Source organism: Chlorocebus sabaeus, chromosome 11 (assembly GCF_047675955.1).
Source record: "Chlorocebus sabaeus isolate Y175 chromosome 11, mChlSab1.0.hap1, whole genome shotgun sequence".
Classification (NCBI taxonomy): Eukaryota; Metazoa; Chordata; class Mammalia; order Primates; family Cercopithecidae; genus Chlorocebus; species Chlorocebus sabaeus.
In genome coordinates this window covers 68,364,731-68,376,721 of record NC_132914.1, presented here as the reverse complement: position 1 = coordinate 68,376,721, position 11,991 = coordinate 68,364,731, and the positions used below count along the sequence as shown (strand labels likewise).

General features: G+C 35.7%; 1 protein-coding gene across 1 annotated transcript in view; it reads left to right on the top strand.

Annotated features, from left to right (window-relative positions):
* The first annotated feature begins 832 nt into the window (after window positions 1–832).
* Window positions 833–11,991, top strand: part of TSPAN8 (tetraspanin 8) — a 34,071-nt gene continuing 22,912 nt past the window's right edge. The window contains exon 1 of the mRNA XM_008004021.3: window positions 833–1,022. Within this exon, the coding sequence (XP_008002212.3) occupies window positions 963–1,022 (60 nt within the window). The 5' untranslated portion in view covers window positions 833–962. The remainder of the gene's footprint in view (window positions 1,023–11,991) is intronic.

The following is an 11,991-nucleotide window of genomic DNA, read 5'->3' as shown; positions in this document are numbered from 1 at the left end:
GACCACCTTCTCATTTTGAATGTTTTGTCCAAGAGGACCTGGAATCCAGAAACTGAGTTGGTGGAAAAGAGCTGTTGCTAGACATAATTTATCAGAGGAAGGAAAGTACAGTGTCCACCTTAAAAACAAACCAAGCTATCAAAATGACTATACATTATAAAATGAACACAATGTGGCAGTCAGTGCCACTTTATGATTTATTTCCCTTTATATCATAAAAAAATAAAGATAAAAAGCAAATGGTCTTATCACCACAGGCAAGGCTGCCTCTCCCTCTGCAATTTCTGCGGAGCATTTACAGCAGCTCTGGAATTGTTTTGAAGTAAATTTAGATGTTTTGGAGGGCAGATACAAGTAATGGTTGTTTTACTATTCTGGGTTTCATGATAACAGGTTGCTATGTCTAAGCCTTGATATTTTGCAGATTTCTAAATGCATTTCATTGCATTTAGAAGAAATTTTGTAGTATTGAGAAAATGCAATGCAAAAATGAATAGATACAATGTCCGCTTAACTCAGAACAAAACCACCTTATTTCCCTGTAGTTGAAATGGAGGGCAGGGAAGTCAGGCAGTGGTTTCTGAAAGCCAAGAACATAGTAGCACTGTGCCATTCTCTGGCCTGATCCAGTGCCACTCCCTTCACTTGATATCTGTTTACTCTGGAGGAGGCAGTTTTTGAGAAAGGATAATAAATATCCTGGCCCAGTGCCCCAGGAGCCATGACAAGCAAAGGAACATACTTGCCTGGAGATAGCCTTTGCGATATTTAAATGTGTGGGTTAATTTTTTATCCACTTTAATAACCGTTTTATTCCTCCTTCTACTTCTTTGCTTTCTCTTTCCACTCTGAAGCCGTGGGTACAGAATCTCTGCAGGCAAGTTGCTCCAGAGCACATTGCAGGACAAACCTGTAACGAATAGTTACATTCACGGCATCTGGATTCCTAATCCTTTTCTGAAATGGCAGGTGTGAGTGGCTGTATAAAATATTCTATGTTTACCTTCAACTTCTTGTTCTGGGTAAGTGTTTTCCTTTAAATTATCAATTTTATGCAAGAAAGGGGATCTTGATATAAATATCGTAAACAAGAACAGACTGTACACTAGAGAAATAGGAGAAGAGGGAAAATATATTTTCCATGTACTTGTTTGGATTTGTTTGTTCTTTCTTTGGTTATTTCAGTAATTGAAAATGAGCCAATGATTCAAAAAAGTGCACTTCAGAATCTGTGAGGATAAACATTTCATAAATGTTTTGATATTGCTGTAAAAACAATCACAAAGGAAAACAAATACCCCTTAACTAAAGGACAATTATTCTTAGTTGTATATCAAGCAGGCCTCCCTAATTTAAGAACTCTGTGGTAAAAACATGGTCTGATTCCATTCGGAGCCAGGGTCCTGATTCCTGCCCTTCACTTCTGGGTTTGAACAGGTGAATCACAGGATGTGGGACAATAAAGATCATTTTCAGAGCCTCAAAGGAAAAAAAAAAAAATGGGTCATGAAAAACTTGAGGGGGAAATGATAAAATTCCTAAATCATAAGAAGATCAAACTAAGGCAGTGGATATATATATGTATTGGCATTTTAAAGTCAGCATTTTGATGTGTCATCACCCCACCTTTTAATTGACAGTATTTGTATTTCAGCAATATGTTATGTTTCTCTTGAAAGTTCATTGACATAACCAACAAATTGATAAGTGACATCTGTCATTGGAAAATGGAAAAACAAGGTGTGAAAAGAGCAAGCTGGGATGTTGGGAAATTGACCTTATCATTTTTAGCATATATAGTACAATTAAAGATTGTTTAAATGTCAATCAGTGGAACTAGCACAAAGTATTTAAATGAAAAAAGTATTTTGTATACTAGATTAAAAGCTAACTTATCCACTCCAAGGATGAAATAACTCTGGTTTTGTTTCTTTAGTAGACCTCTGTTTAAGTCTTTAGTAAACAGACATCTCATATCTATGTGTTGCTATATTTCTGTTCTATTAAAATAATGATGAACTTAATTAAACTTAGCTACATGAATACAGCTTTATTGTATAGACTGATTTTCCATTCAATGATCAGTAGTGCTAATGAGTACAAATAGATATATTGGTGAATTTTAAATAACTAAATATTTTAAAAAGTAAAATAAAGAAGGTAAAAAAAAAAAGGCTGTTTTTAGGTTTAAGAAAATGGGCTGCTTTTGCAAATACTAAATGTAGCTCATGCTACATATATACCAGTCTTTTAGTTAGTTCTGATACATTTCTTCCCTTGAGATATTTAAATTGATTACGCATTGGGAGTAGGATATATAAAAAAAGACCTGTATTCTTTGATTTTGTTTTGTTTCTAGCTTTTTTTTTTTTTTTTTTATGGAGAACTTTGAATAGTCACAAAAGAAGACAGGATAGGTAATCAACTCCATTGTCCAGCCCCAGTGACCACAGAAAGATGGCCAATCTTTCTCCATTTTTACTCTGTTCACTTCCCCCACCCCATATTATCTTGAAGCACATCTCAGATATGTAATTTTGTCTGTAAGCATTTTAGTATATATATCTCTGAAACATAATAATTCTTGAAAAAATGTAACCACAGCCAGGGCGCAGTGGCTCATGCTATAATCCCAGCACTTTGGGCGACCCAGGTGGGTGGATCACAATGTCAGGAGTTTGAGACCAGCCTGGCCAGCATGGTGAAACCCCGCCTCTACTAAAAATACAAAAAATTAGCTGGGCATGGTGGCGGGTGCCTGTAGTCGCAGCTACTCAGGAGGCTGAGGCAGAAGAATTGCTTGAACCTGGCAGGGGGAAGTTGCAGTGAGCCGAGATTGCACCACTGCACTCCAGCCTGGGTGACAGAGATTCCATCTCAAAAAACAAAAAAAAAAAAAAATGTAACCACAATATCATTATTACGCTTTAAAAACTTAATAAGAATTTTTACAATCAATTGTTAAATTGATTTGACAATTTTAATCAATTGTCAAATTTGAGCCCATTCAGGGCTGAAAATTCCAATTACCTCATAAATGTTCCTGTTAGAATCAGGATCTAAATAAGGTCCATACTTTGTGATTGGTTAATGTATATTTCATGTCTATTTTAATCGGTTGATTCTCCCCCAGTCAACACCTCTTTTTCTCCCTACTGAAATTTTATGCACTGGTGTGTGTTGTTTGTTTTATCACATTGCCCACAGTCTGGATTTTGCTATTTGCATACCTGTGGTGCAGCCTGATACAATTCAAGGTCCTTTTTTTTTTTAGCACGACAATCATAAGTGTATTCTTTCATGAGGAGGCACTGGATGTTTGATTGTTTCCTTCTTTTGTGACGTTCATAGCCATTGATGGTCAAGGGCCAAAATCTATCATTAGTTCATTAAGAGGTTCAAAGTGATGATATTCTAGTTTCATCAACTTTTCTTTATTTATTAGCTGGAGCACTTTCTATAAGGAGAAATTTCTCATTTACTGTTTCATTACCTGGGTATCCCATTTTTAATATTTTTTAAGTGACATAAAATACTTCTTTCTTATTCTTTACTTACCAGATTGCAAGTGATGAGTTAAGTTACTAGTATTATCCAACAGTGATAAGTCAGTATTTCTTTAAGTATCCTTATGAAATGATAGATCAGCTCCATTACAATGTTTACCCTTATTGATGTGCAATTTGTTCGATCTCTGGCCATCAGGAGCTTCTTCCAGGTTGACCGAAGTTCTTTTGAAATGATCCTAATAACTTTGATAACCTCTTTAGTATTTGGTTTGACATGTTCCACATCACTTGCTTATTTCCTGTCCAGACCTGGAATCAGCTATTTCTCCACCAAGTTCTAATATCTGTCTTTAAAGAGCTGTAGTCATTTTCCTTACATAATACAGAATATATATGGCACATGTAAACAAACCAAAATATTAATATGCTAATAAATGCAAGGCTCCTATTTTATTAAAGATGTTCCAAAGCACTCAAACCAGTAGCAATCTTCAAATTATGAAACAGTTAAAATATATCTTTGTTGTATTAAAACATCCTGGAAAGTGCTAATAGCTATTATGAAGACATCAGAGGTCAGTGTTTCATTAAACAGCTAATCAGAAATTTGAAATGGGTCTGAATTATCAAAATAACAGTCTAGAAAGGGGTAGGTTATAGATTCAGAATTATTTACCTACCTACCTTGATAGGGTTTAAGGTAGATTGTAGAGGTCTGTACCATGCCACACCCAGATATTATCATTGTTTTCCTGGAGAGTTATTATTATTATTATTATTATTATTATTATTATCATCATTTTGAGGAGTCTCCCTCTGTCACCCAGGCTGGATGGAGTACCGTGGCATGATCTCGGGTTACTGCAGCCTCTGCTTCTCAGGTTCTAGCAATTCTCCTGCCTCAGCCTCCCGAGTAGCTGGGATTACAGGCATGCACCACCATGACTGGCTAATTTTTTTGAATATTTAGTAGAGTAGAGAAGGGGTTTCACCATGTTGGCCAGGCTGATCTCGAACTCCTGACCTCAGGTGATCCACCCACTTCCGCCTCCCAAAGTGCTGGGATTACAGAGATGAGCCACCGTGCCTGACCGGAGCTCTGATTATTTTATGGTTACATTATCTGTTTGTTTCTTTGATAACAGAGACAAGTCTTTCTGATGCTGTAGATTTCAGTTAGACCTTTCTAACTAATATCCCTTGGCGATTCCTACCACCAGCATATGTGGTGGGATTTACAATCTCTACATAAGAAATTTTGAAATAGAGTCTTTCAGTGAGAGCAACAGTTGTAAAAACCAGTGATAATTTCTTAGCCAAGAGATGCCATCAATATTTTAAATTCAAATATAGGCAGCAGGAGGAATCTCTGAAGTTAGGGAAGGTTCCTATATCTACTGTCCCTTCTATGCTCAGCTCTGAGTTCTCAGTTGCAATTTTACAATCCTTCATAGGAAATTAGCAATTTGTCACATTCCTAATGCTTACTTAAGTAAAAATTTTAATGACCCCACTGATGTGGTTTTCTTATAGATGCCCAGGGCCTTGTGTTTTCAAATGCATTCTTTCTGGTATAACTTGCAAAACTGAGCCTTTGCAAAGTAGAGCCAGATGTTAAAATATCTCTTAGGTATGCATGTGGACATTTAATCTAAACAGACCAGGTTCTTTTGGGGGACAACTTGAGATATACCACATAAGTATATGGTGATTTTGATTTGTTAGAATTACTAATTGAAGAAAAACATGTAAAAGTGAAAGTTATTCCTGATTACTCATGCTAGAGTTGGATGCAAGTTAGAGAACTGGAGGTGCTAGAGATAATAGATAAATTATAGGTACAAAACCTATTTCCCTGAGTCTTGTTTCAAAAATAGATGAAATGCCCCAATTTTTTAATGCTCCTCTCAGATAGTTCAAGCCTAGGAATATTGTAGATGCTTATGATGCCTTAGGGGTCTGAGTAAGTATGAAACATGGGGCCTTTGGCTGGTGGATGCAATGGAATAATGGCTAGAGAGAGCGCTATGGAAAGGCCAGTTCTTAATGAGGGAAAGAAGAATGAGGTACATTATCAATCTCAAATGAGTCATAGGGAGGAGCCAAATTGTAAAGCTGAATGTATTAGTAACTGAAGGAAGCCACCGCACAAGGAGGTTTGAAGAAAGCAGAAAGAAGTCGGAACTTGTAGAGAGTCTGGGTTCCAGCGTTTCAATATTCATCATTTTATTTTATTGAGATTGGACGTGCTGAGAGCAATTAAAAGATTGGAGGCAAAGCAGACATAACCCTGAGATGGTGGTACACTGAAAAGAATAGGACACAATTATATTTTATTGTGTCCGTTGATGGAATCTTTCAAGATGAAGACCTAACAATGGCTGAAGTGTATGAATTTTGTAAATACAGTGGTTGCCTGACCCTATGTAATTAGCATGGAACTAAAAGAGCAACAAAAGGCATTAGAGTCCACTGGTTGATAGAGCAGGCTGAACATCAGCTCCTTCATCAGTAGCCGTGCTTCTCTGGTGAAATTGGTTAACCTCTCTGTGTTTTATTTGTTCTCATCTGTAAAAATGGGGATAGTAGTAGTATCTACCTCATGGGTTTGTGGTGATGATTAAATAAGTTAATACATGTAAAGAAGTAGGAATTAACACTAGATAAATGTTTAAGAAAAAGATATTTCAACAGTATTTTATGGGCATTTTTAAGAAGCAGAAATATGTAACTATTTGGCATAGTGATAAATAAATTTAAATGTTGAGTTTTAAAACAAAGAGGAAATAAGATACCAAGAATATGATAAGTCAGAAACTCTTCTATCATAAATTAAGGGAATGGGAGAAAGGTGGATTTTGTAAACAGACTGGCTGAGATTTCAATCCTGAATCTACCCCTTCTTGTTATGGAACATTTCCCTTGGCTTTTCCGTGCTCCAGTCTTTGCATTTGTGAAATAAAAATGATCATTTTATCTGGCAGGATTAATTGGAAAGATTAACTAAGCTATTTTATGAAAACCTGTAACCAAGGACTGACCATCAATAATAGCACAATTAACATATTTTTCCTGATTCCAAACATCATAATTGCTTTTTCATTTACAACTGTTAGAATCTACTGTGACAGTATTTTATTCATAATGGACTTTCAAAAGGTAAATATAATTTTAGCCCTACTCTGATCCTCTTCTCATCTCACAGGGCGAGGAATATGCAGGAGTAGAGGGATATGTCAGCCCCGAGGCTGCCTTCCACTTTGAATATCTAGGACCCAAATTTCCCTGCTCAAATGCCCTGAGAATTCTAAATCAAACCTTTTCCTCTAGGTGATTTAAGTGGGCACATTTTTCAAGATAGGAATATAGGATACATGTTGTCTGTGCATATTACCTTGAGTTATAACTTCCTGATATAATGCCCTGTGGCCTGTGGGCTGCCATTTGCATTTTTCCTAGGATTTTTAAATGGATGTACAGTTCTACAGGTGTTACTTATATGAAAGTTATACTTTTGAAACACTATGGTGAGAATATTACTGAAATTGTGTCGTTTTTTGATTCAGAAACAGCAGGATACAGATTAAATGCTGAACATTCATCTGTACATGTTTTGAAGTTAAATGAATATAGGGTTTTAGTGGTTACTGAGGCCCTTTGTGGGAGGAAAACAATGTGGTTGATTTATTTTCCCTAAATTTAGAGTTATTTAAAAATTAGAATTTGCAGCAGTTATACCCAGTGCTTGTTAGAAGATGCACATGAATGCAACCATGGAGACACATGGAGTGTACACTTAACACTTGTATTAGTCTGTTTTCACGCTGCTGATAAAGACATACCTGAGACTGGTAATTTATAAATAAAAAGAGATTTAATGGACTCACAGTTCTGTGTGGCTGTGGAGGCCTCAAAATCATGGTGGAAGATGAAAGTCACATCTTACATGGTGGCAGGCAAGAGAGAATGGGAGCCAAGTGAAAGGGTTTCTCCTTATAAAACCATCAGATCTCGTGAGACTTATTCACTACCACAAGAACAGTATGGGGGAACCACCTGCATGATTCAATTATCTCCCACCAGGTCCTTCGCACAACATGTGGAAATTATGGGAGACACAATTCAAGATGAAATTTGGGTGAGGACACAGCTAAACCATATCAACACTCGATACAATAAACACCATTCATATGGGGCTGAAGATTTTTTAAAAACCATGATTGCACAGTCTGCTAAAAGTTGAAGATTTTTAATTTACTCCACTGGTTTACAGCATCAGAAAATCCAATATTGCATGAGGCTTAGTAGGTCAGAACAGCATCAGGCCATGCTTGTAAAGGGAATGCACATTCTACTCTTTCTTATTTATTTATTTATTTATTTATTTATTTATTTATTTATTTTGAGACAGAGTTTTGCTCTTGTTGCCCAGGCTGGAGTGCAGTGGCGTGATCTCAGCTCACTGCAACCTCCGCCTCCCAGGTTCAAGCGATTCTCCTGCCTCAGCCTCCTGAGTAGCTAGGATTACAGGCATGTGCCACCACACTCAGCTAATTTTTTTTTGTATTTTTAGTAGAGACAGGGTTTCGCCATGTTGGCCAGGCTGGTCTTGAACTCCTGACCTCAGGTGATCCACCTGCTTCAGCACATTCTACTCTGAATGAACTCTAAATCAGAATTTGTCTCATCTTGTTCAAGGAAATTTAGCATAAGACCTAATAGAAAATACTGTTGAATAAGTGAAAGATATATAACCCTGAAGACTTAAGAGGACAAGCACACATCCCTGAAAGAAATACTCTAGAATCTTGAAAAAATGTATGTAGAAATTGGTATCCACAATGTGATGCTATAAAGTAACCCCTCATGAAACAGTGGATGGAGGCCGTAAGAGAAGATAAAGTTTATTGGAAGACAACAGGATGAGATAAAAATGGAAATGGATAAAATATGTAAGGACTGCAAGTAAACTACAAACATAATAGCAGAATTAAACTTCACTGTAGAGATTACATTAAATAAAGATGGTGACATGGAATCCCAAACTGATAAGCTCTTCCACAGGAAAATCAAAAAAGAAATCAAAATGTTGTGAAAGAAGATAATGGATACAGACAACAGAGAATGGAAACCCAAAATAAGCTGTGCTCCTGAAAAAGAGGACAAAATAAATGTAACACAAATAGTAATCAAATTAATATATGGAAATTTTGTGGAGCTGAAAACTTACCTGTATGCAGATGGCAAGTACCTGTTCTACCCCAATGAAAGAAGACATCTATGCCTAAATAAATATTAAGAAAACTACTAATTTAGTTAAAAGATAAATAAACATCTTACAAATGTCTAGATACAACTAACAAAAAAGAAAACAAGCAAATAATGCATAAGCAAAAATAAGGCTGGTGATATTCTTCTCCTATTTAACCCTGAAAGTCAGAAGACAATGGAGCAATGTCTGAGGAGTATTCAGAGCCTTTCACAAATGAATAAGAGAGAAAGAGATCTCTGGGTATTCACACTGTAAAATTTACTGAAACATATCCAAAATGATTAAGGTATAAGTAAAAATGGATAGTTGAAGTGTGGGAAAATCATGGTTAAATGGCTAACCATTTTAGGTCTGGAAATAAAGAAGTCACATGTCTTGATAGTTATATTTTTTATTATCTCAAATGTAAATTGGGAGGATATTTGGAAAGAGATGTAATAGAAAATAGCAGTTTAGTAACATTTACTCTGTGCTAAAGCCCAAGACTGATTACACTAAATAGCATTTATTAGATTATATGGAGGAAACACTGTTAGAAATACAGAATAATAAACGCAAACTCCATTAATTCAGCTTAACACAACCCGCCTCTCAGTTTTTGATAACTCAGGAAGGACAAGAAAAAACATGGATACAGGGGATCTAAATGATTTAATGAATAAAGTATATTTAATAAATTTCTAATAAACTTTGTAGCCTCTTGAGACTTTGTTGTCTTTTCTAGTACCTCTGAATCTTTAGAAATTGATGAAGGAAATGCAAAAAAAACTCAAAAGTAACAATCCTACAGTCTGCACTCTCTTACCACAATGCAATTGAACTAAGACTTTAAATGTTTAGTAAAAGAAGAGACTTGAAAATGAACAATAACAGTAGCAGCAGCAGTACAGTCCTACTATGTTAGGGCTTTCGGAATCCTTGCTCCCTATCATCGTGGAGTCGCCTCTAGTGTTCTGTGGTTATCATAAAAACAAATTTTGTAATTATCCATTTGCATATTTTCTTATTTTTTATCCTCTCAGGAGCAGCACAGGAAGAGTTTCTTAAGCTTATCTAAAAGGTGTCCATTTTGGGACAAATTATGATGTAGTTCAAAATCCACTCCTCCTCCTCACACAGCATTTTCAGCATTCTCCAAACATACTTCAATAAACACCCAAATAAAAGGGTAGAATTTGGAGGGAAGGAGTAGGGATGATTGGAGACACATTATTAGAGAAGAGGACAAATCAACATTCTACCATTTATTTTTGTTCTGGATGGTATCTTCTCCCCTCTCCCCCTTTTTTTTTTTCCTGATATTTTATGTTCTTCAGCGTCTGCCTGTTCTTAGTCATCTGCTTGGGCTGTCATAACAAAATACTGTAGACGGGGTGGCTTAAACCACAGAAATTGATTTTCTTATAGTTCTGGAAACTAGGAAGGCTATGATTAAGGTGCCAGCCAATTGAGTTTCTGGTGAGGATCCTCATTCTTTGGCCATTTCATGTTTCTCACATGTTCTTTCCCTGGGTGTGAGTGGAGAGAGAAAGATCTCTCTCCTATAAGGTCACCAGTGCTATCAGATTAGAACCCCATCTTCATGACCTCATTTAGTCTTAATTATCTTCTAAAAGCCTATCATCAAAAACAGTCACACCGGAGGTTAGGGCTTCAACATATGAATTTTATGGAGACACAATTCAGTCCATTGTAAGCAACTATCAAAATTGCCTAATTTCTTAGGATGCTGGTTCAGTCCTATTGCATCCAAATTCCATAAAATGATGGCTGTTCCGTGAAAGCTGAATGAAAACCACAGTGATTCTCTTCAAAGAGAAACCAGAAGCAGGGAAAGGTAGGCCTAGTCAGTTCTGCAGGGTTCTGGAATCACGATACTAACCCATTTTACTTTTACAATGTTATCAACAGAAAGTAGAGAGCAGGCATTTATTTATTAATTTATACTTTTAATTCTTTAAAATAGTATAAAAACATTAGGGGAAAAACCCTAAAAGCTAAACTTGGTAAAGGGCTCAAAGAACCATTATAATGGTCAATCTTTTAATAATGGGATGAAATAGTTCAGTATTATTCATGGCTCTAGGATGGTCATTCTTGATAGAACATAAATTTACTTTTAAAGTCATTCAACAAAGTTATGAATAATTTCATGCTATTAGACTGATAGTTACATGGGAATTTCTCCACTCAGATGAGAATGATATACTCTAAACATTTGTTTCATTTTTAAAATGAAGTTTGAAGAAAAGGTAGAGTCAGGGATGGAAATGATACTTTGGCCAGCTTCATAGTTCCTGAAAAAGATTGTCTAATTCTGAAGATTAGTTGGGCAAAATACTTTTGACTTCTGGAACAGTTGGGTACTCTTTCTTTTAAATGTTAATGTTACAGAAAACTTTCAGTGGCTGAGAAGACTAAAAGTTGCTGTCTGAGGGGCAGATATGATTGATTTAATACGATTTGTGAATGATTTGATGTCTAAATACCTTGAAAAAGTAAATAGTAATACACAAACAAAAAAGTTAAAGTTTTAAAAAATATCACAGTGAGTTCTTACTAAGCTCTTACTAAGAATTCTTAAAGTTTTTTCATTGATAGTTTAACAAATACCAGGAAAGAATGCTACTCATAATAGCTATAAGGTTCATTACTTACAGCTAAAGGCCAGAATGACTGTTAAGCCAATCATTATGAATCTGCCTGTGAAAAGAGAAGAAAAAGAAAGAAGATAATCAGTGAACAAACTAAACAACGAACAAAAAATTCAGTTGGTATGAAATTACTGAAAATCCCAGAGGGTCTCATTATCATTTGACATAAATTATCATTCACAAACTGTTTAACAAAGAACTGCTAAAATGAGCATTTGTCTTTGTTTGCAAATGAAATTAGAATTTAGTGAAAGGATGCTGTAAATCTCAGGGTTAGAGAAGTAAGGAAAATTTTCAAACACAAAAGCTGTGTTTTTGAATCATTTGTATTTTATGGTGTGTGTGTGTTTGTGTGTATGAGATAATTGCATAGGTTATTTGGTGGTTAAAGAGGTTTGGTTTTTAATTGCATTCGTTATTTTGTAGGAGTTGAAGTATCTTGTAAGGGCAGGTTGGTTAGGAATTGCTCCGTGTTTTCATGATGTGATAATTAGCACCCAGGATTCCAATTTCTCCATTCAAAATGAGGTGTTTAGACCTAGATGATTTTCAAGGT